The following is a 25,216-nucleotide window of genomic DNA, read 5'->3' as shown; positions in this document are numbered from 1 at the left end:
GCCGAGGTTTAACTCACAAGACACAAGAGAGGCCTGTGGATCTACACAAGACAGTCTGATTCATCATTAAAACAGTAGGTATTGTACACTGACCAAGACAAAACATTAGGTACAGCTGCATATCTAATGAGATCCAATAAAGGACTAGCATCAAAAGAATATGCCTTTTCAAAAATAGTAATGTACAGTTTTGATTGAAATTTACGCTGACAATACTGTATGTGTATGTTCCTTTAAAAGGCACATTAGAATGTGCTCAACAAATGGAGCTAAAACAGCACTTCTCGTAATTGGGCAATCAGTGGCTGCTGAAATTATGCTCCATTTGACACTGCTGAAAGTCAGAAATACTGTCCTGTATTAAAGCAAAAAGTTCAAATGGGTGTTTATTTATTCAACAGTAGATAGGGAAGATAACTAAAATTCATTGTAAAAATTTGTTTTTGGAACAATATATAAATTATAATATTACTAGCCTATTACAACTACAAAGATGGACGCACACAACAATGCGGGGGGACGTCTGGCATGCGTTGCAATCCGCTCATCCCAGTCGGAAGTCTAAAATGTCCCAATTTCCTGGAAGGCGTCTTTCGATTTATTAACATCATCATTGTCAACATTTTTCTGCAAGAATAAATCAACACCAACCCTAACCCCAATCGTTATTCTATCCTGTAATCTTAACCCTAACCCTAAAAACTATTCCCGAACCCTAACACAAACCCAAACCCTTGACAACTAACTCATAACCCCAACTCATTCCCAACCGCACCCCTACTGTAACCCTAACCCCTACCCCAAACCCCCAGTACCCTACCCTAACCCCTAATCCTAAAACAAAACCTAACCCCAGGAAAAAATCCAAAACCCACTCCAAACCCCAAACATAAGCCTAACCAATAACACTTAACACCCAACCCAAATAACTAACCCCACCCCTAACCAAAACCCCAACAAGAACCTAAACGCTAACCCCTAACCTGTGTCATATACAATTATCAGTTCATTTCTTTCTTGGCATTTTGGCTTGGCAACAGCTTCCACATGCATTTTGTTAAAGGAACTGCACTTTTTAAATGTAACACAAAACGTCTTGTCTTTGTTTTACTGTTCTGTCGCAAACATCCGTCAAAAGTAGAATTCATAACACCGGTCTGAGACATCACTCAGACATGTATTTCCCCCAGTTGGCTTTAGTCGTCCAGTTTGCAGCATCTGGCCAAAGGTGCAGATGTGAAGAGATGAAATAATTCAAAGGAGGTTTTTTTTTTTTATTATTTTTTTTTTTTTATTATTATTATTTTTTTTAAAAAGCATAAAACTTCTTTCTAAAAATTTCTAAAAGGTAGCAAGGGGAAAATGAACTGTGCAATGTGGCAGAGCAGTCATAAAAATACTGATACTTTCAGGGCGCATTGGGGATTGTGGGTAATAGGTGAGGAGAAAACGTCTCAAGGGGAAGAATTGCGATTTATGCTCCCTGCTGAGTTTTTATGCAAACCGGCTGCAACCAAACGGGTTTTTCGGCTCCATGCTATCATCCTTGCCATTTTCTGTGTGCAGACATTTTTGTCTTGGCCACACATTTTGAATGCTGGGTGAGTACAGAAGCTGCAAAATGAGATTGGCGAGCGCAGAAATTCCCTAAAAACGGGTCAAAATGATGGATTTGAATCCATGGCTAAACAACTGTAGCTGAGCTGTCCTATATGATACACCAACTGATGGGGGATGCGCCATAAATATCCCACCGTCTGCTTCAGCAGCTGAATGTTGTAGTATGAGGACACCTATGAGAGCTGAAAACAGCATAAACAAAAACATGAGCCCAGTGGTACTGTGGTGTTTAAAAATTAAAAATGATTAATGGTAGCCTACAGACCAGGAAAACAAGAGAAGTCTCTTACTACCATTGGCATGAACAACAATTGCAACAACTGCTTGATATTGATAGGGTTCAACAAAAATATCACGCACACCTTTCTAACATCAATGGAAATAACAATAGATACTGTATCTAATACAGTTAGAGTCCATATAAAACCTGGAATGATGATGCTAGAATTCGATAAAATTAGATAGAAAATAGGGCAAATCCAGAGGGCGTTTCATCTCCTTTACCCAAGTGATGTATTTGATATACAGTAATATTTATCAAAGTAAATTATGACTTATTTTAATTGTTTACTAATCAATATATCGTTACACTGTTGACAATTTGCAACCAACATTATGAATTACAGTATCAACAATGTACTGTATGACCGTGCAGTTTCGTCAAACCTGACTTTCAGTAAGTGTAATCACTCCCCATGCAGCTAAAATGTTGTATATTAGTATTAGTGTTTGATAAAACAAGTAGTGAAGATCAATAAGCAATCGTGTTTTTTTTTAACTTCTAAGGTTAGCAAGCCTAATAATTAACTAAAAACAACTTTTTCTCAGACAAGAATGAAATACCTTGAAAACCTCTGCACTGTCGCCAATTAGAATTTAATTCCCTGCAAATGGATTGCAAATGTCTTGAGTGCTGCAGACAGCCTGGAAGGATTCCCATAATGGGTTTTAAGCCCTCCGTGTGGCATATCACAGCTCTGCTAGCACCCACTGTGACAAGGGTGGTTGAAATAACACCCACCGAAAGGATCTCGGAAAAAGGAAAAAAAAATGAAGAAAAAAATAATACAGTGTCTGTCTGATTTTCTGAGTTAATCTTTGAAGACCTGAGGGCTTTGCCGTTTTTTGTTTTTTTTGTATGAGCCATGCAGAGGTGTTTGAGGTTGTTTGCAAGTATTTTAACTTTGCAGAACCTTTTCAAACTCCGTGGACTTGAAATTTGAACCTGCCAGCATCAAGTGTTCGAGGCTTTTCTTCCTTTGCTGAATGATGTTTGCCAAGAGGTTTCTATGTTTCCAACCTGTGACCTCATATTTCTATCGAGTTAATATGTATTATTCGCTCCCTGCTGGTCCTTGAAATCTGTGATTCGGATGCAAGTTGCACAAGTTGGAGTTGACCCTGCTCCCTATCAATTTATCCATCTATCCAGTCCAGACAAAGGAGGCATTGCCTCACCCCTTCTCCCAGAACCACCAGTGTCGTTTGATTTACTTTGGTAAACATTTTTGGGGCGTTAAATTGTAAAGGGTCCCAAAATACCTCATATCGATCCGCTTTTCAACACTCTCTCATGGAGGGGAGTTCTTTTGTATTGCTTGTTTGTGGATAAAAGCATGGTATAGTCTCTATGTAGCAACCTTTTCATTGCCAACCACAGGGCCAACCCTGTGAACATACCATGTTCATGTACCATGTGAACCTGTAAACATAACATATTCAGCAGCCTTAAATGGTCAATGTGCTATGAATGAAAAAATCAAACAAATGTGTGCTTACCATGCAGCCAGATGAGTCCAACTGTCGGTCTGATACGCACTTGAAATTCTTCTTGCAGCCGCCGTTGTCTTTGGCGCAGTCACGGACGGGCCCGAAAGACGCCAGCAAGTCCTCTACGGTCTCAAAATATGTGGACATCATGGCTTCGTCCCTGGATTTAAAAAAAGGCAACAAAATCTAAGTATAAATGACAAATGGAAAGTATAAATGACAAATGGAAAGGAATGCTTAAGCAGCTAAACATAATCCCTCGACGGCTATAAAGTAGTTTCTTATAACCTTGAAGCTTCTGGTGCAATTAAGATGTGGGTCATGCATCCTTGTTTAATGAAAGAGAATGAGTCTTTATTTTATTTTGTTTTTGTTTTGAGAGAAAACAATCACTACAACCATGAAGAACGAGATGTACAGACTTCTGTCTGGTTGCAGAATGTCTATTAAAATGGCAACACATCTTTTCCCTTAAGCCATTTTTTTAGTTCATGACAAGTGACTGACACACTTAAACGAACGAACATTCCTCAAACTTTAACAAAGTCCTCATAGTTGTATGGATAAGTATAGCATATGTAAGTCGTTGTATGCATTTTAGGGGTAATGTGAAATAACTGCTGTAGGATTTCTCGTGTTATCTTCAAAAGTTGATTTTCATTTCAACCAGTCACCTAATTAACTAACGCTATGAGAGACTAGTCTTTTGGGCCAAAATGGCAAAACACATGCTAACACTAACTTGTTGCCATACTTAGAGTATTATACTCGACAGTCTCCACTTTGCACAACGGTTCATTTTCTTGTTGCCTTCAGTCTCCTCTGAAAAAAAAAAATGTTTTTCCTTATGCTGGAAAAGTAAACACAAGTGACCCTAATTTTCCTCCATTGTTGTGGTTTGTTCGCATTTGTCACTCTGAAGGATGATTCAACATGGCATGTTTTCTTCAGTTTAAGGCAGTACTATTATAAAGTGGAAAAATCAAGGCAAGTCGAACTAAGCCAAACTGTGCATTGAAAATGCAGCAAGGCATTTTCTCCCTTACAACTGTAGCTTGAATGGGCTCAGAATTTAACATTTTTGTTTAACTCAACAGTGTGGATCCCTTCCCCTTGGCTGTGGTAGTTTTGATTGTTTGGGTTATTGGAGTAGCTCAAAAGGACAAACAACCACATCTATTCCCACTTGGAGTGCCTTCAAAAAAAAAACAAATAACAAAATAAAAACACACAAGCCTAGGATGGAATCCTAGATCTTCTTCTCATGACGCAGCATTGCTAACCACTGAAGCACTGTGCTAGCCAGGTGAAACAGTCATCATAAACAAAAGGAAGAATCGATCACATCGAACAGGTTTTGTGAATTCTTTCTGAGAAAATGTATATCGAACATACCTTTTCTCAGAAAGAAAGTGAATGTCAGGCTTCACTTGAGTATTCTCCACCAGACCGGGCCCTCACATGGCTGCTGTCAGCGTGGATGATGGGGTGAGCGACCCCCTGCGTTTTTCATTTGTAAAGAAACAACAAGTAAAAGCGCAACAGAGACCACCCAGTGTCCTGAGAGTGCCTTGACTCTATAAACAGCTACAACATCATAAATGATGGCGAGACGGGCATACTGCTGAGTAGGGAGGATTTCATGGTCTTCCGTCGTATTTTTTTACTGCTGTTAATTTGTCCGAAGCAGTGAAGTTGTAAAAGTATATGTCCACTGCACATCAACAGACAGTGTTTGCTTCATAATAAGAGTTTGCAAACTACTGTTTGACAAACTATTGTGAACTATGATAGTTTGGCAGTGGTAGGAAGTTACAAAGTCTCGAGCTAATGTATTTAAGTCGATTTTTAAGGTATCTGTACTTTACTTGAGTATTTATTTTCAGACAACTTTTTACTTTTACTCCCTACATTACAAAACAAATATCTGTACTCTCTACTCCTTACTGTGTCAAAATACACCTGTTAGATTTTTCAAGCTCTGCTGATGCTGACAAGATGCAAAAAAATAACATGTCATTTAAAAGAGAGGTAAAGTCAACCGCACAGCGACATAGAGGAACGTGAACCAGGAAGCATTCACGATGATGACGCAACAGATTCGGAGAAGCAAGATATTCCCCAATCCATGGTTTATTTAAGAGAATTGTTTTATGTTGTCAAAAAATACATTTTACTTTTGTACTTAAGTACATTTCAAAGTTTGTACTTTATTACTTTTACTTCAGTAAAGGAGTTGAATCAGTACTTCTACCAGTCTTTTTTTTTTTTCACTGCTCCTTAAGTACAGGGTTTCAGTACTTCTGCCACCTCTATAAATTGAATGAGCCCCAAAGTGCATCCCTTCATAGATAGCCACCAGCTATGAATGTGTACATTTTGTACACCGTACATATATTATTTATCCCTCACTCTGCATTTCTTAAATTAAAATTTGCTCTCGAACTTAATGAGAATTCCTTCATCCCCAATAACTTTTAATGGAAATGGTTGACTAGTTTGTACTTAATTCCTGCCATTCAGCAGTTTTTGGGGGAGCGAGAGGGTTAGTACATGACCTCGCCAATAAACCTGGTTTCAATATTTGTGTTGTTTGGGGGATCTTGTACCTGCATGATTGTAGTCCCTAATGCCTGTCACGACGCTATGTCATAAATATACCAACTCCTATTTACAATACCATTTGATTGCCTGAAGCCAACCACTGTACCAGAGGCATTTCACTCATGTCATCTTTAGGCCACATAAAGTGTATTTGTTCTCATGGTTGGGGAACTGCCCTTTCAGCTAATTGCATATCTTAAAGCCGCAGTATGTATATAATGTATGGAATATTGTGTACCCACGGGATGTTTTATGTGTGATGCCATGAGAACTGATGGCATCAGTAGTTGGCCTTTACTGGTGGAATATGGAAAATGAAAAGGCTATATATATAGATATATATATATATATATCTATATATATATAGATATCTATATATCTATCTATATATCTATATATATATCTATATATATATATATAGATATATATATATACAAGAAAGAAACACATTCTCTGAATCAATCAAATCGAATAAATAGGTCTTGTTTAAGATCTGTCAGACCTGCAAAAAAGACTAAAGAGGTCGTGAGGTGCAGTGGGATTTGTTCACATATATAGTTTGCTTCTCTCGTTTAGAACGAAGCACGGACACATCATTCACATTGGTATGTTGTTGTTGGTATAAGTTGCAAATCCACTCCAGCCTGTTTAGCATGTGATGTAAAAGCCATATGACCTCAGCCAATAACAGCTTGCACAAGTACATTTATTTTATCCTAAAAGGCTCTAACTGGCTCCTCTTTGTGTTCTTCTACGCAGCGAGTGTTCAGTAACCCAACGGCATTAGCAATAGCATCAGCGTCATTTTTATTTATACGCTCCGACAAAGCTCACAAACCATTGTTGACGTAACTAGGAAACTGATTAGATAGTTGACGTTGCATGTTGGCAGTTTATACCCGCTCAATATATGCTGCCTTGCTTTTTGTTGAGACATTTGAGAGCCGCATGTCTTTTTTTTTTGAAGTCCAGATGACTAACAAATTTATCAACTCAAGCTCAATTTTCTCTTAATTTATGTTGCTTTTTTTTTTTTGCTTAAAACCTGCTAATCTCTACAACAATCCTTCTACTATGTTTACCTTTCTGTGACCAACAAACATAAGCGAGTGACGTCACGTGGTTTGTTGTGCTGTATTTTTGTACCTTAGGAATATTACAGACATTTGACACAGACATCATTTACATCACCTGAATTAGACCACAGACAAAGACCTAAAAAGAACTGGGGTTTATTTTCAGACAGAGACGTTCCCTACTTGGTTCGTGTCGAGTTCACACTTGAGCTGAAGTGAATGAAACCGCACCTGAATTCACTTGCGAGCAGACTGAGGCCACCTACAAGCCAGGGATAAATTGTCAAAGTAACAAAATTATTGATCAATACTGCACCACACCAGTATATAACTTAAAGGGTAAGTCTAGAGACAAAGCAAAATCTCAGCTATGGACCTCCACTATGCATTATGAATTTGGGCTTATGGTTGCTTTAAAGGAGACACATGTCATATTCCCACAAATTAAAACAGTTCCCAGGTGTCTTAACAAAATGCCTGGCATGCATCGGTCCAAATATCCCAAGGATCAAGAATTACAGTATTATAATACTTGTTTTGGACTTTTATAAGCCACGTTGGAATCAGATGGTTTTGGGGTCTGCCCTGTTTTGATTTCACTCTAATTTTACACTTGCTGTGCAGGCAGGGACTCCAGAGACCCAAATATTTGAATATGAGGACTTAAACCAGCCAGTTTTCCATAAGACGTCCCCGCTAAGGATTTCATCTGATAGATGACTGCTGAACAAAACTGTACTTGGACAATATTTGAGATGGTGTACTTTTTGATTGCTGAGCAGAAAGACAAACAATGTGACCAGCAGATTCTATAATCTTTGTTGGTTTTTAGAATATTTGCTGTAATGGTTGTTAATAAGGACCGAGACGGCTCAATAATCTGCATGTTGCACTAATTGGGAGCCTTAGGTTGCTTTCTCTGTGTATGATTTTTCTACTTTAGCTCCCAGAGGAAAACACATTTTGCAATGCTTACAATGTAGAGTTTTGAAGGTACTGTAAATCCAATACTGACTTTTTTTTTTTTTTTTTTTTTTAAAGAAGTCTGCAAAGCCTTAATTCAATCTCCAAGCGCTCTCGAGTTTATACAACAGGAATGTCTCATTACTTTGTGACAAGTACTCTATGGACTTCCAACCTTACTCTCACTCCTGCAACAAAAATAAATAAATAGCAGAAGCAGGAGGTCTATCATGCAAAGTTGCATTTTGAAACTCTCCCGTGTCCTTAATTGCATAGCATATGTACAATTTTTGATTTACTTGTGTTTATTTATAGATAATGACCTAAAAACCTCTTGCTACTTTTCTGGGTTGAGCTTATGCTTAGCACAGTAAACAAATTGTTTATGTAAAGGAGACAGCAACCGACATGCATTCTCTGCTCTTATGCCATACCACCTAGTCCTTTTTGTTTGACTTCTCGATATTTGCAAATTCGAAAAGGCAATATGTGACATCCATTCTTTCTGCCAGGACCTCCCAACGCTGACAAATGAGTCTTTAATATTGAGGGAAAACGCAGGTTAGGGAACGTACGGCAGGCCAAAAAATATTGTCTTTGGCTCAGCTGTGAGGTGCATACCAACTGGCTTTCTGCATAGTGAGTCAAAGAGGGAAAATCAGGATGCCTGTTTCAAGACAGCCCAAATTAAAAATCTCAGCTAGAAAGTTTTTTTGTTATCTTATCACGTCCCACAACACCAAACGGTTCCAATAAATCTATTTATTTAACTAACAAGGGCCTATAATTAAATGACATTCTTTTCCACTGCACAGCGGCAGCTTGGCTCAGCTCTACTTGCCTTGGTTTGGGGCACTTCAAAATAGTACCGCGGGAAACTGCCAAAATGCTCTCTGATTGAATTCCGATCAGTCAAAGGTGTAGCCCCCTTCTCACACAAAGTTAGCTGGGATAGGCTCCAGCTCACCTCACATGCTGATAAAAATTCATGGCAATTGCAAGAAAATGGGCGGCACGGTGGTTGACTGGTTAGAGCGTCTGCCTCACAGTTCTGAGGACCCGGGTTCAATCCCCGGCCCCGCCTGTGTGGAGTTTGCATGTTCTCCCCGTTCCTGCGTGGGTTTTCTCCGGGCACTCCGGTTTCCTCCCACATCCCAAAAACATGCATGCTAGGTTAATTGACAACTCTAAATTGCCCGTAGATGTGAATGTGAGTGCGTTTATGTGTGCCCTGCAATTGGCTGGCAACCAGTTCAGGGTGTGCCCCGCCTCCTGCCCGATGATAGCTGGGATAGGCTCCAGCACGCCCGCGACCCTAGTGAGGAGAAGTGGCTCAGAAAATGGATGGATGGATGGATGCAAGAAAATGTGCTACATTGAACACATTAGTTGGTACGAAACAGGATAACAACTATGGAGGAGAACAACGGTTTCCTGTATTTCCTTCTTTGCATGTTGGCCACGGTCAGGAGACAGATTTTATTCCAGAAGAGACTGAGGGCATGTTGAAGTAAAGCTGAGAATGTGGATGTTTATCTTTGTCATTTCAATCACCCATACGGTATCGGCTCGCCAAACCTGGAATGCCGGTTGACCAGGTATTAGCAATAGTACCTCATTGTACCTGGTGGAGCAGTTACTATACAGTGAGTGTGCCCAGACAAGGGGCATTACAGACAAGGGTGCACAACACGAATTTTGGTCTGGTTCTTAAAGGAGCACCAGAGGTAATTGCTTGGGGCAAATTTTTTCATCACCCACCTACCGCATCGGGTGAACTTATGTCCGTTTGTAGACATACGTCCTATTAGGGCTGCACAATTAATTGAATTTTAATTGTGATCACGTGTTTGGCAGCCACGATTAAATTAACCTGATCGTCTGTGATTTTTACATTTAAAATGCGGGCACTGCTGCATATGAACCACTTTCTCAACCAGTCGTCAGCCAAATGGTTAAGGCTTCATGAAGCTGCCGAAATAACAAGCGAGCGGCGTCCAGCGCACCCTGCAGTGGGAGCCTCAGTCACTCTCAGAGGGACTCAGGAGAGTGAGTCATGCCAAGTGAAGCAACTAGTACAGCAAACAATGGAGATGAGGAGCATCACAGTTAGGAGCTAGTGCCTGGACATGTTTTGATGAAAAACAGCAAAACACTGGACAAGAAATGTAATCCCCTAGCGTAACTATTTTTTCAAAGTGGCATTAACTACACTGTATGAAAAATAACTGCTCAGGCCAGCCACAAGTGGAAGTCAAGCCAGTTGCCACAACGATTGTTCATTTTATGCTTTACGGTAACACAACGGTAACACGCTGTGAGGGGCAACTTTAAAATAAAAGCCTAACAAGGCATTGATGGTCCAGTGTATTATTTTGTGAAGCTTTTATTTTGAAGTTTGCCCTAGAAGCGCTTCGGCGGCGTGTTACCGTAATGCATACTATGAACAATCGTGGGGGCTGGCTTGACTTTGTCAAAGTCTTTTCAAGTGAAGGCCGGCCTAACCAGTGAGAAGTGCCGGGGGTAAAAAAGGGTAAAAAGGGAAATCACAACTGTGAAGTTGTTTGCTGTCTGTGACCTATGGTCAAGCAGAACGCTAGAGCTGTACCCGACCTTGACAATTCATTATGTTGGCCAGTCAGCCACCCACCAGGGGGCAAACATAAGGTTAAGGCTTCATTAAGCTCCGGCACTGTACTCCGGGGCCTACTTCAAAATAAAAGCCTAAATGTAGTACTATATGAAGCTTTTATTTTGAAGTTGGTCCTCTCAGCTAATTGGTGGAGAGGCAGCGTGTCACGAGAAGACACTATTAACAATCGATGTAACGGCTGCCTTGACTTAAACTTTTCGCCTGGCCTGACAGCAATGAAAAAATGCCGGGAGTAAATAGTGAGGGAAATCACAACTGTCAAGTTCTTCGCAGTTTGTGCCTGTGCACGACTGACAAAAACATTTTAAAAAACAAAGAAAAAAAAACAGCTTCTAAACATTTTAAACAAAGAGAGAAAGAAAAAAACAAGTACAATTAACACAGTGTACAGTGCAAGAAATATTTCAAAGTGGAAATGCTCTAAAAAGCTTGAGAAAAAAGAAGACTATTTAACCTGGACTTAAAAACATTCACACTTGGGGCTGATGCCACTTCTGTTGGCAACTTATTCCATTTGTGTTGAGCATAATAGCTGAATGCTGCTTCACCATGGTTGCGTTGTACTCTGTGCTCCACTATTTGACCTGAGCCTATCGATCTCTGAGCCCTACTGCGTTTATATACCATTATAATTTCTTTCATCTATTCAGGACCGAAAACCATTTAATGATTTATAGACCAGTAGCAGAACTTTAAAATCTATTCTAAAGCTGACTGGGAGCCAGTGTAAAGACTTTAGAATTGGAGTAATATGCTCTGACCTCTTTGTTCTGGTCAGAACCCGAGCTGCAGGATTCTGAATGAGCTGCACCTGCTAAATGCTCTTTTTGGGGAGTCCAGTCAGAAGACCATGACAATAGTCAAGTCTACTTGAGATAAAAGCATGGATGAGCTTCTCCTGGTCTGCTTGGCACATGCAAGCCTTCAATTTGGATATGTTCTTCTTCAAATTGGGGAGGATCATGTTTGTGCCGACCCACACCGCCAGGAGGAATATGATCGGGGGCGGGGCCGGGGGGAGCGTCTTTGAGGGGTCTCGCACAGGGTGCCATTCAAGCTAGCACTGCAACTGCTTACAGCATGGGACCGAGCGTTCAGCTGATTTCGCACAGTTCTCAGCGGTCCCCAATCTTCTTTGCACCGCGGTCCACTTTGACGTGAAGACATTTTGACGGACTCTTGTAGCTGCTGTGCAGCAACACCAAAACGCCCCACAGAACCGGCCTCTTCGTCTGCCTTTTACGTGGAACTTTATTGTGTCCTGCAGGCTTGCAGCTGAGCTCAACTACATTGAGAAAGGAACGAATCAGTTCATGAATTGATTCCATTCAGTACGTTGACTCAAAAGATTTCGTTGATTTTCACAAGTTGCTCGTGAACGACAACAGTACTTGGAAAAAAGTGCAAAATACTTGGAAGGCAAATGCACGCTCAAACACTTGAGTGTCGTACACTTTTAATATTTTCAGCGGACATGCATACCTGCGCACCACTTACAGTATGGGCAGCCTTGATTATAGACATGGAAGCAAATGACAATTGTGCAACACTCAACCAGATGGCAATATTGTTCTTTTTCTCCAATGTTTGATACAGAGCAGTGATAAAGTCCTTGTCGTGTCGTTTTTGGAGTAATTTTAAGTCTGACCTTTTTGCTATGTATAGAGCAGCTATAACTGACCTATATGAACTCTGCCTAGCAACAAAGGGTCAGACGACATGTGATGTTACCAGGAAAAATAATCCGATTAATTCTGCTGATTTAAATTGTTGTGACTGCTAACAAGCCCATGACATCTTTATTCTCCATATATAAACACAACTTGATGCATTATTGCTGCTAACAACTTAATACTCGAATAACAAAGACTTATTCCAGGTGGTGTTTCCAAACGCTGGGCAAAGTGAGATCAATTCCTTTGGAACTCAGTTGACCTCAAAGCATATTCACTGCATCTAAACAGTGACAAATGTACTACTGCTATAAATCTCTGTGTGCCTCTTGCTTGTGCAGATGATGAACGAGCGAGGGATACGGCTCAAAGTTAGAGCAGTGCGCCGGCATGATTACAGAATGTGTTATTCGTGTGCCCCCTGCGCTTGATTAATGCTCCTCGGAAATATGCTGACTGGTGTTGAATATTGCACATTTTCTTCAAAAAAACAATAACCCCCCAAAAAATCTCATTGGTACTGAGAGTAAAAACAGCAGATAAAAAACAGCAGCAAGATTGCAGTGATAAAATAAAAGTATGCACATTTTTTAGATCTCGCAGGTGAGATTTATGTATTTGTTTCTGGCGTCACTCACATTGACTAATGGCCCATTTTGATGTCTCGCTTGATCGCACTGAATGAAGTCATTCATCACACGATGCCACGCGGCTTTGGCTACTTTGGGGTATCTCTTTCAAGTGACAAAAAAAAAAAAAAAAAAAAAATATGTGATAGAAATGTCAGCAGCAGCTGAAGCACGGGGGCGGTTTGTTCAAGAAAATGAAATAGACGACACAGTGACTATTTGTTATTTTATGTCATTATATCAGTTAAACCGAAAAAAAAAGAGTTAGATTTGCAACTTTGGTGATAGTGGGTAGATTCAAATTACCCTGCAAACCTTTGGAAACACAACAGTTGTCACAATTGACACATAATTGGGACTTATTTGTTGGGCGTGGGGCCACTCACTCATTGTAACAAACAGCTTATAACTATTCAAATTTCTTGGGTATCACCTCACTTACACTCTGGTCCTACAGATTTTTAACATTTACATAGCCACTCCCACCACACTTCAGTCGTACAGCTCAGTCCATGAGCCCTCTCTTGCATGCTTCCCCTCCTGTCCCTGTCCTGTCCAATATCGTTCTGTCCTTCCTTCACAGGGTGTAGCACTACTGACCCATACAACACTCGAATCCATTGTGTCATTGTACTAGTTATATAATGATTTACTTTCCTCATCTTGTTTACAGCTTGTGCTTTGTCTTTTGTTGTCTTCTTTTCCTGTTATTTAGTTACATTTTCACCTTTTGCTAACTTAAGGAACACACACAATTATTTACAGTGATACAAAATGTGCAACTTTCACGTTGATTTTTCAAAAATCTTTGATACTTCTGAGCTACTGTGTAGAATAAACGTGCCCTCCAAATTTTAGAAAAGGACCGAATACATTATTCACAGCCTATACCAATTTTCTAACTTTCATCTTTAACTTGTGGATTCTGTGATGAAACTGTCAGAGATGCGGGAGTTGCCAGTTTTATGACTTGCGACTTGCTTTACAAATACTTCAGAAAGACTTGACTTGATAGCCAAGAGATTTGACTTGACTTTGACTTGATCTACGACTTGACAAGTCATCTGGCTTAGAGTTGAAAATCTGCATTTGAATTAAGACAGTTTGCCTCTTTTTTTTTGGATAGAAAGAAACATTTGGGGTGGGGATCATTCGCACCAACCTTGCAACCCAGTCTGCATTGTTGCGCACTTGCCAGTGTGACATAGCCACCTGCATGAACAACAATGGAATAACTCCAATGATAATACAATTCACAGCAATTTACAACAATCAAGGATTATGTTGACGATGAAGTCTGCAAAAAGAAGATGGCAACCTGCATGGTTTGCAACTCGTGCATTAAAGACAGAACAACAAGGACGTCAAACTTCATCTGTCACTACCAAACTCACAAAGACAGGTACGCTAATTTAACAGTTTAGCTAGCTGGTCAGACATTAAGTTTCATAGACTGGTTTGGAACGATTAAAAATAAAAATGATGTGATCGTTAACATTTTAGTACAGTTAAGTAACGTAAGTAGAGGTGGGGGTTTATGATAATGGTCCGAACCTTTCTTTTCTGTTTATAGGTATGCAAAACTCTCATCTTTTTTTCTCTCTTTCTCTTTTACTAATGAGGCGAGAGCAGAGCAGAAAGTAGCACCTAAAATACAATGACAACCGCTGAATGCAGAAGAAATGAAGCAGCGTTGCTCGTGGTCAGTTGTGGAGATTTAAAAAAAAAAAGAAAAAGAAAAAGGTGCACAGATGTTAGCGGGCATGACACAATTAAGAGTCGCTGCTCGAAGAAAATAATAGGTTGAAGTAAAATGGGTATATTTTCGAAACTGTGGATAAAGCATGACTCACCACTTTCACATTACATTAATGTATCTAGCTTGTGAAAAATGACATCGGTGACTGTGTAAAATCTCCACAAGCTCCAAACTCCAAACGCTCCCACAGGACATCAGTGCTTTGAATAATGAGATGTCAATGCATTATTCATGACAGTCTGACAGATTTCCCATGTTACAGGAACTAATCATGAGCCGGTGCTACCTGAAGTGAGCTTTTAAAAGGTCATTAAAAGCAGAGTCAATGTCCTTGTGTATTGTATGTGGATTATGTAGTTGTTTCCTAAAGGTCATTCATCCTTCACACGGTTTACCGAGTTTATCAACACTTATCATGTTTAAGGTGACGAGAGTCAGAGCTTAATGAGTATGTACAGTGAGGCAGATGTAAATAAAGAAAGCTTTTGGCATGATTTCAATAAACACCAATGGCTTCTGGCCCAGCCTATGAAAAGTCTATACATTTACAGATGAATGGCTTTACCTTAGTATTCCAGACTGAGCTCATCTACAATGAAGTTTAAACAGGGTAGTACATCATATCCAACTTTATCTTTAACTACAATCTTTCTCAGCTAAAGAAATATTTTTATCATGTGTTATTTGAGCTATTCTGAGCTATTCATCCTTCAATGGTGTTGTGTGCTTGTGGTGTTTGCCCACAAATACAGTACATTAACGCACGAGCATATTTGTGTGGTCATATGCATGCTAATGGTGCTTTCGAATTCAAACTGCAAAGTAGATTTGATCAAAATGTAGCGTTCATTTCAATTAAGTCACCGAACTAAAATTCCATACAAATGCTGTAAAAAATAAAAAAATTTAAACTAAAACAAATCCCAACAGAAGAGGCTACTGCTACTTTTTTGCTTTCCCCAATTTTTTAAAGTTAAAATGCCGCAAAGATATGATTTCATTTTCTTTTTTTATTTATAAGAGTTAGGCAAAATACCCTTAACAGATTCTCATAAAGCTGGTGAAAGGGACAACAAACAATAGACTCTCTGAATTCAAAACATTGGTTAGTCGAAGTGTTTGAAGTTTGACCTAAATTTTCATGTAAGATGTATTTCAAAAGATTATTATTTGTGTGATTTTTCCTTTTTATGTGTATACTTTACAGAAGGGTATCGGTACTCATAAGCTAAAGAGAATATATTTTTTTTAAATTATGACAAAAATAGTTTTTGTTTTTTAAATTTGACTATAAATGTCAGTTCTTTTTGATCTAACACAGCAATTAGCACGGCCACTACCTATGTAGTGGCCGTGCTAATTGTAATTGTAAAGAAAATTGTAAAAAAGTAATTTTTTGAATGGAAAAAAAGTTGGAACCCTGGAACGAATTAATGAACTAAACAGAAAATCCAAAATCTGAACTGAAAGAAATGTCCAAAAGCAACCTCGAAGAAATTAGGGCCTAGCGCTGAGGGTTCTGATTAATAAAATAATAATTCTGGATATTTCTATTTTTACACATTTGTTATAATGTAACCATTTTCAGTACACATACAGTCTCTGGCATATACGCTAAGTCCAATTGGAATTTCCATCCATCCATCCATTTTCTGAGCCGCTTCTCCTCACTAGGTTCGCGGGCGTGCTGGAGCCTATCCCAGCTGTCATCGGGCAGGAGGCGGGGTACACCCTGAACTGGTTGCCAGCCAATCGCAGGGCACATAGGAACAAACAAGCATTCGCACTCACAGTCATGCCTACGGGCAATTTAGAGTCTCCAATGAATGCATGTTTTTGGGATGTGGGAGGAAACCGGAGTGCCCGGAGAAAACCCACGCAGGCACGGGGAGAACATGCAAACTCCACACAGGCGGGGACGGGGATTGAACCCCGCACCTCAGAACTGTGAGGTGCGGTCACCCACCGTGCCGCCCCAATTGGAATTTGTTCAAATATTTTCAAAGTTTTAGTGGAATTTAGGCGGCACGGTGGCCTACTGGTTAGAGCGTCAGCCTCACAGTTCTGAGGTGCGGGGTTCAATCCCCGTCCCCGCCTGTGTGGAGTTTGCATGTTCTCCCCGTGCCTGCGTGGGTTTTCTCCAGGCACTCCGGTTTCCTCCCACATCCCAAAAACATGCATTAATTGGAGACTCTAAATTGCCCATAGGCATGACTGTGAGTGCGAATGGTTGTTTGTTTCAATGTGCCCTGCGATTGGCTGGCAACCAGTTCAGGGTGTACCCCGCCTCCTGCCCGATGACAGCTGGGATAGGCTCCAGCACGCCCGCGACCCTAGTGAGGAGAAGCGGCTCAGATAATGGATGGATGGATAGTGGAATTTAAATGTGCAGTATAAACTGAAATGGGAAACTGAAATGGGTGTTTCTGAATGAAACAATGTATTATTACAGAAAATGTTTTCATCCATTAATGTTGGAGTAAATCGTCTTTGATGACATCTCGCAGCAAAATCAAGCCAGTTCCGACTCACCGGACCTCTCCCGGATCTTCGGTCACCAGCACGTCCGTCTTACAGCTGGCGATGGGATTGATGGAAAGCTCAACTGGCGGTACCACGAAGCTCTTGCTGACAGGCAGCCACAAGCCTTGGCCCAGACTGTAGAGTGATCTGTGTTAGCACAATCATGAGACGTATATTTCAAGCAAAAACACGACTTTCTGACAATCATGACCATGCACCACATTTATGTCTAACGGGCATCCCGGGAAATGGAGAAGAACATTTACAACATGGGTGATGACAGAAAGATGCTAGATAGTGTGCAGCACAGTCGGTAAGTTTAAGATTAGTTTTGATGATAGTGGTAAGATCAAATCCAATCAAAGTCATAAAAGGTGAAATTTAACCAGAATTTTCAGGGAGGAAATGTGCCTCAACTGCCTGACCAAAAATCTTTAAAATAATTAAATCAAGTGACCAGTTAGTACACCTTTCGAGACGTCATTTCAGCCAGCATCAAAATATCAACTGCCTGTGTTGTTCAGTGTTAATAGAAGAAGAAAAAAAAAGTCCTGAAGTTACCGTGATTCCGGTCCAAATACTTAGCTAGGGTTGGGCATCGAGAATCGATTGGAACCGGGACTAACGTTCCTGTTCACCCGGAATCGTTCAAATAAAAAATAAAAAATCGTTCCCAGTTTCAATGCCTATAGAAGAAGTGGCGAAAACCAACAAAGTACCGGCGAAAACCAACGAAGAAGAACGCGTACGAAGACGTGCCTGTGCCCAACAGCGGCGGCAGCGAACAAAAGTGTGTGTTCAATCTGTTAAAATTAATGACCAGCCGCCTCAGTGCAACACTTGGAATAAGATTATATTGTGCAAAGGAGGCTTTCACAATGTGTAGCGTCTGACGCGCGGTGTAGCTTCAGTGAAGTCAATTCTCAGTCAATGGGTGAGTGAAACAATAAAATATGTCTATGCCAACATTGAGGCAGCTAATAAGGTAAACGGTTGGTTGCACTTTTGCACTGATGGCTTTTAGCATTTATTTAAGTCTTCAAACCAACGTAAGAGCTGATGACAGAAAAAAAAAGCTGAACGTTGAGCTAAAACTTCACCATAGCAACTTTACATCACAATGAATTGGGACAAAATTCACATAAACGTTGTCTCACAGTATCACAAACATTAACCTTGTGCCTCATCGGTGGGTAAGGAAAGGAATGCATGTGTGATAGCATTTGGTTGCATCCGTCCATCCATCCATTTTCCGTACCGCTTCTCCTCACTCGGGTCGCGGTCGTGCTGGAGCCTATCCCAGCTATCTTCGGGCTAGAGGCGGGGTACACCCTGAACTGGTCGCCAGCCAATCGCAGAGCACATATAAACAAACAACCATTCACACTCACATTCACACCTACGGGCAATTTAGAGTCTGCAATCAATCTACCACGCATGTTTTTGGGATGTGGGAGGAAACCGCAGTGCCCGGAGAAAACCCACGTAGGCACGGGGAGAACATGTAAACTCCACACAGGGGGGGCCGGGATTTGAACCCCGGTCCTCAGAACTGTGAGGCAGATGTGCTAACCAGTCGGCCACCGTGTCACCGTTGCATCCATTAAAAAAAAAAACATCACCAGTGCCGTGTGAAGTTACTTTTCGTACCGAAATGCTAAGTTGCGGTGCGCACCCTTCAAAATAAAAGGCTACAAGCTTAAAACAGGAAGTCAAGTTAAAACTCGCACATATAAACCATTCTGACGTGATATAACAATTTTAACAATGCTATATTTAACTTTTAGCTGAAACATTAATTAATGAATATTAAGTCAATTGGGGGCGGCACAGTGGATGACTGGTTAGAGCGTCAGCCTCACAGTTCTGAGGACTCGGGTTCAATCCCTGGCCCCGCCTGTGTGGAGTTTGCATGTTCTCCCCGTGTGCCTGCGTGGGTTTTCTCCGGGCACTCCGGTTTCCTCCCACATCCCAAAAATATGGATTAATTGCCCGTAGGCGTGACTGTGAGTGTGACTGGTTGTTTGTTTGTATGTGCCCTGCGATTGGCTGGCAATCAGTTCAGGGTGTACCCCGCCTCCTGCCCGATGACAGCTGGGATAGGCTCCAGCACACCCGCGACACTAGTGAGGAGAAGCGGCTCAGAAAATGGATGGATGGATGGAAGTCAATTGGGTTAGTTCCACACACATTGCCTTTTAGTTCATAGGTTTGATAATGATACTGATTATAAAGAACCCAGAGTCAAAAGTTCATTTAAGTCTATGGTGCGGGCTGCTAAGAAAACAATATTTAAACCCATCCATCCATCTATTTTCTGAGCCACTTCTCCTCACTAGGGTCGCGGGCGTGGTGGAGCCTATCCCAGCTGTCATCGGGCAGGAGGCGGGGTACACCCTGAACTGGTTGCCAGCCAATCGCAGGGCACATAGGAACAAACAACCATTCGCACTCACAGTCATGCCTACGGGCAATTTAGAGTCTCCAATTCATGCATGTTTTTGGGATGTGGGAGGAAACCGGAGTGCCCGGAGAAAACCCACGCAGGCACGGGGAGAACATGCAAACTCCACACAGGCGGGGCCAGGGATTGAACCCGGGTCCTCAGAACTGTGAGGCTGACGCTCTAACCAGTCGGCCACCGTGCCGCCAATATTTAAACCATGCAAACTTTTTTTGACCCAGCCCCCTAAAATAATCGGAATCGAGAATCGTTTGGAACCGCAATCGGGACCGGAATCACTCAAATTCAAACGATGCCCAACCCTATACTTAGCACCAAAGTGTTTGGGGATGACTGTTGCTTCTGTTAAGCATTGGTTTGATTTTTGTGGGTTTTGACATCCTGTTTGTATTCCTATTCCTATTGTTCTGATGTCAGTTGTAATAAAAAGATTTGTGGGCTATGTTTTGGAGTTTTAAATAACCTTACTGGTAGGCAAAAGTAAAATGTCTGACGTTTATTACCCCTGCAGGTCAAGACAGTGTTTCTAATATATTGGTATTAGACTGGTTAACCTATGTTAATACTTACAATAAAACATTACTTTAAACATCGCCTGTTCACGTGGTCCTTGGTTTACGACTGAGTTCCGCTCCCCACAGCAGGATTGTAACCCAAATTTGTCCGTAAATCGGAACACGGCGTCATCTATCACTAACCTGCACTAAACTCATAATTATAGTAAATATTTGTATACAACACTCACAGGCCACGGACACACAACAATCAAATGAAAAACAAAAAAACTTGTACGTCGTAAACCGAGGAATTCATGTACAGTTCATACATGTACTGTATTATGATGGTGATACTTGGAATTGGAAATTTTATTTTTGGAAAAGGGTGGCGTGCCCTCTCCAGGTCAGGGACGAGATCCTGCCCCAAGTGGAGGAGTTCAAGTATCTTGGGGTCTTGTTCACGAGTGAGGGAAGAATGGAACGGGAGATCGACAGGCGGATCGGTGCAGCGTCTGCAGTGATGCGGACTTTGTATCGGTCCGTTGTGGTAAAGAAGGAGCTAAACCGAAAGGCGAAGCTCTCAATTTACCGGTCGATCTATGTTCCTACCCTCACCTATGGTCACGAGCTGTGGGTCGTGACCGAAAGAACAAGATATTGGATACAAGCGGCCGAAAGGAGTTTCCTCCGCAGGGTGTCCGGGCTCTCCCTTAGAGATAGGGTGAGAAGCTCGGTCATCTGGGAGGATCTCAGAGTAGAGCCGCTGCTCATCCCCATCGAGAGGACCCACATGAGGTGGCTGGGGCATCTGATTCGGATGCCCCCCGGACGCCTCCCTGGTGAGGTGTTCCGGGCATGTCCCACCAGAAGGAAACCCCAGGGACGACCCAGGCCAGGCTGGAGAGACTACGCCTTACAGCTGGCCTGGGAACGCCTCGGGATGAAGTGGCTGGGGAGAGGGAAGTCTGGGCGTCCCTGCTAAAGCTACTGCCCCCGCGACCCGACCTCGGATAAGCGGTAGAAAATGGATGGATGGATGAAGTTTTTTTGTATGCTTGTTTTTTCCGGCAAAACCTTCAGGAGAAAGATTAGAATCCACAGGAGTCCAGTGCACAGGATAAAGGAAACGAGATGAGGCCTCACCAAGAGCATGGATCAAGACCTGACGTTTTATCATGTGCTGTTTGATGTCACTTAGCAGGTGGGATACAAGCACTTAAAAGAAAACATCAGATCAGATGTTCTCATCCAAAATCTTGGAAGATATATTTAATTAAAACTTTCTCAGGTCACAGTCACACTATCACACACCCTTATCATAATGTGCAGCATCAAAGATGCTCCACTTGCCAAAAACGTCTTCTTGGATGCCAAGCATAGGTAACTCACTAGCACTGGGAAAACTATCGAGCCGGAGCAGACTTTTAAATATTTCCTGTTAGATTTTCCACAGTGCTTTCCCCCCCGCCCCCACTTACAGCTCACTGCTGGTTTCTTCCAAAGCTTCCTATCGGTAAAGCCAAATCCCACAGAGATTGAGCTCCTCTTTTCAATCGCCTTGAAACTCAAGAGCAGGGTGGTCTTCTCCGCCCCCTTCTTTACGCAACATACATCATACGGACAAAAGCACTGGTGTACATCTCTTGATCAATGGTCTCATCAATCAGGAGTTGTATTAACCACACCCAGTTCATCATTTATCTTTAATACAATTTTGTGTTTGGAATGTTGGGAAATGGTATGTGTCTTTTTCAATATACAAGAATAACAAATACGTTATGTAGCTTCTCAGAACATAAACATGGATGAAAGACAACATTGTAGAGCGACTAGACGTCAAACTCTACTGGATTCCTTCTCAACATGTGGTAATTCACCATACTTTAATTCCTATGAGAGATTGTATACGTGCTGCTGTTTTGGTTAGCAACAGCATGTGATTGAACGACAGCATCAATGAACTCAGGTACACTGGATATAAAACGTCTACGCACCACTGTACAAATGTCTGATAAAAATATTTTTAACTGTTCTTGTGAAACAAAGATTTAAGTCACAGTCAAAACGTTTTTGCTAATATAGTATACATATTATTCACTAACATTACAAAAAAGACATTATTCCAAAATATAGTATGTAAATGAAAGAAAACACATTAGCATTCATTTGAAAATAGTACAATGTTTTAAACTCAATGATGGCCACTATTATAACTGAAGGAGCATTTCAATAAATTAGAATATCATATAAAAGTTTGATGTCACTGTAAAAGTTTAGTGGTTCAATTCAAAAGTGGAACTAATATATTATACAGATTCATTAATCACATGGTACAATACTTTTATGGAGGCCTAATTCATGCCTGGTTTCTGTATTCAATATAATGTTGATTACTTTTTGAGATAAAGAATTTGGGGGTTTTGTTAGCTTTAAGCTAGAATCATCAACATTCTAAAAAATGAAATTCGAAAATATTTTAGTGAGTCTATATGAGTTTCTCCTTTTTGAAGATATTCTACTCCATTGAGATGCATCTGTATACAGTAATTTAGCTGTTTTATTTTCCAAAGTATAAATCTGCAAGTTTAATCATAAATTAAGAAGATATTCAATCAAACATGAACTAAAAAAATGTGGGGAAAATAAGTATAATTTCTGTATATGGAATTCTTGTTTTTATAGCAGTACAGAGGCTTCAAGGTAACGAGGTCTTGAACGGCACGCAGTGAAGTAGTTTGAGCATCTGCATACAAATATTTTGTCATGCGGCACAAGACAGCTACTTACTGTTTTTCATATCATTGAATTACTGTATATTTATGGCCTAGAAGTGTTGTTCATATAAATACTGTATTTCCTGTAACTATGACTTTACAATAGAATGTCTTAGTGATAGACAATGGACCATTCCGGCTTACTGAAAAAAAAAAACAAGGGTTACGTCATCACCATAGGAACAGAACTCTACTGTTAATCAACTGTTAAACCTACCTAATCCTAACCCCTAAATTGCATGTGTATATAGTTGTATGCATTATATCATTAGTTTGTATGCAATATATCATTAAACACTAACCACTGCTAAGCAAAATGTTACTACAAATTGCTCATTGTTTGTTCAGAACACTCCTACTGATATGCCTTGAAATATCTCACACACAATGATCCCATCACGAATGTGAAGTCCAGCAAAAATGGCAGAAAAAGCATTTCAACGGACCAATCCAGGACCAGCCCTCAGGCTGTTTCTCCACACCAGAGGGGCCATTGTGGATGAAGGACTTCACCCTAGCAAGAGTTGCATTATTGTGTCCAGCCAGCTGTTTTTATGTTCCTCTGCAGGCATATTTATGCTTCATCACCCTCACAAACACATGCCAAAAAAACAACATACTTGCAAGATGGTCAATGGAGGTCATGCACTTGTGAGACGTTCCAGAACTCACCTGAAGATCTTTTCTGGGGCTTGTTCGCCCGTAACCAGGTCGTAGCCTTTCTCCAGGTTAGCGTACGGCCAAGGCCTTTGTGGAAGGAGAAGGAGTAATGTCAATATCAGCACTCTTAGCAGTTTAGCAGATGGAACACAATTTATGGTACCAAATAAAATAGACACATCAAAAGCTGTGTTTGCACATGGCGAAGACTACCGTCTGTCCAACAAAACGGTGAATGGGAACGCGATCCACGGCTGGATGGGATCCAGCAGGTAACAGGCAGAATGGCAACGTGAAACATAAAACATTGTCGCAGTTGGCTGTATGGCTCATTTGACTTATTTTTATCCATCTGCTGGGTTCATGCATACATTTCAAGGTCAGATTCAAATGCATTTAATGACATTTTTTTTTTTCCAGGTACAGTATGTGATTATGTAACTTATATTTTTCACGTCCAACAAGCAAATAATACAAACAGGTGGCCTTTCCAAAAATAATCAAGCACTTTTTAATAAATTTCAAGATCTTTTCAAAGAACTTTTCCAGATGTGTTTATGTAACTTATGAACATTTGGATAATTTTCTACAGCACAGCTAACTATCTCTCATGGCACAGTGGTTGGGCACAGTGGTTTCCTTCCATGAAAACATTAACATGAAAATTCAAGAATTTTCAAAACAGTCAATCTCTGTAAAAAAATGTTTCTTCAAGATTGACTCAAAGTCTACAAAATTAGAAATAATAATAATGACAATAATGATTAAATAATATATTTGATCCATCCATCCTTTTTTGGGGAGAAAACAAACTCTAAGGTGCAATAATAACAAGGTGCAGGGAGTGCTTACCCTTCATTCTGACCCCAGTCACTGCGAACACAGAGGTGTTTATGGACAAGATCCGGGGAATAGCCATCATGACAGCTGCATTCTCCTGAGACGGAGAGAAAAAGAGGCAGCGGATATTTGTTTGTTGTCAGCAGCTGAATAAATTACCATTTAGAACAGTGGAACTTAATTTTCCAGCTTCAGTGTTCCACAACAGAAACATTTATAAGAACCCAGTTGATGTAATTCACCATATTCAGAAGAAACACTTATCAAATAAGGATGACATTAAATACTATTCTTAAAAAAACAGAATAATTAAATTAATCTTTGTATTGGCTTAGCTTGTATCAATCCATTATTGATTACTTGGAGTAAAAATATATATCCAGGTATGAAAAAAGCTCCATGTTTTTTAGGGTATGACTAAAGGTCCATTGTTTAGGGCAGGGGTTCGCAATGAATTTTGCAAAGGAGCCACGTGAGAAACTACGATATCAACTGTGTTCTTTATTGATTTAATATAAAGCAATACATGGAAATGTGTTGACTGGTGCCATTCTTGTGCTGGATAGATTGAAAGAATACTTGAGAAGTTGATGAATGAGGAAAATGAGAGTGACAGAAGAGTAGAAGAGCCAGTTTTGGTGGACCAGGAAGCTGTAGTTAGTAAGGGTAAAGTTAGAAAGGCACAAAAGAGGAGAACACATGGAAATGCAT

General features: G+C 40.6%; 1 protein-coding gene across 3 annotated transcripts in view; it reads right to left on the bottom strand.

Annotated features, from left to right (window-relative positions):
* The window catches only part of LOC133490224 (astrotactin-2-like), a 286,520-nt gene that overhangs the window by 110,084 nt on the left and 151,220 nt on the right, over window positions 1-25,216 (bottom strand). For 2 of the 3 annotated variants that reach the window (XR_009792133.1, XM_061800017.1), the window contains exons 8-11: window positions 24,518-24,602; window positions 23,678-23,752; window positions 17,280-17,417; window positions 3,400-3,550 (exon numbers count right to left, since the gene is read on the bottom strand). Coding sequence is in view for 2 of the 3 variants with exons in the window: in XM_061800017.1 (XP_061656001.1) it covers window positions 3,400-3,550; window positions 17,280-17,417; window positions 23,678-23,752; window positions 24,518-24,602 (449 nt within the window). In the remaining variant the exon portion in view is untranslated. The remainder of the gene's footprint in view (window positions 1-3,399; window positions 3,551-17,279; window positions 17,418-23,677; window positions 23,753-24,517; window positions 24,603-25,216) is intronic. The other variant, XM_061800018.1, reaches the window with a different exon arrangement.

Source organism: Phyllopteryx taeniolatus, chromosome 15, assembly GCF_024500385.1.
Source record: "Phyllopteryx taeniolatus isolate TA_2022b chromosome 15, UOR_Ptae_1.2, whole genome shotgun sequence".
Classification (NCBI taxonomy): domain Eukaryota; kingdom Metazoa; phylum Chordata; class Actinopteri; order Syngnathiformes; family Syngnathidae; genus Phyllopteryx; species Phyllopteryx taeniolatus.
This window is presented reverse-complemented; position numbering and strand designations above follow the sequence as displayed.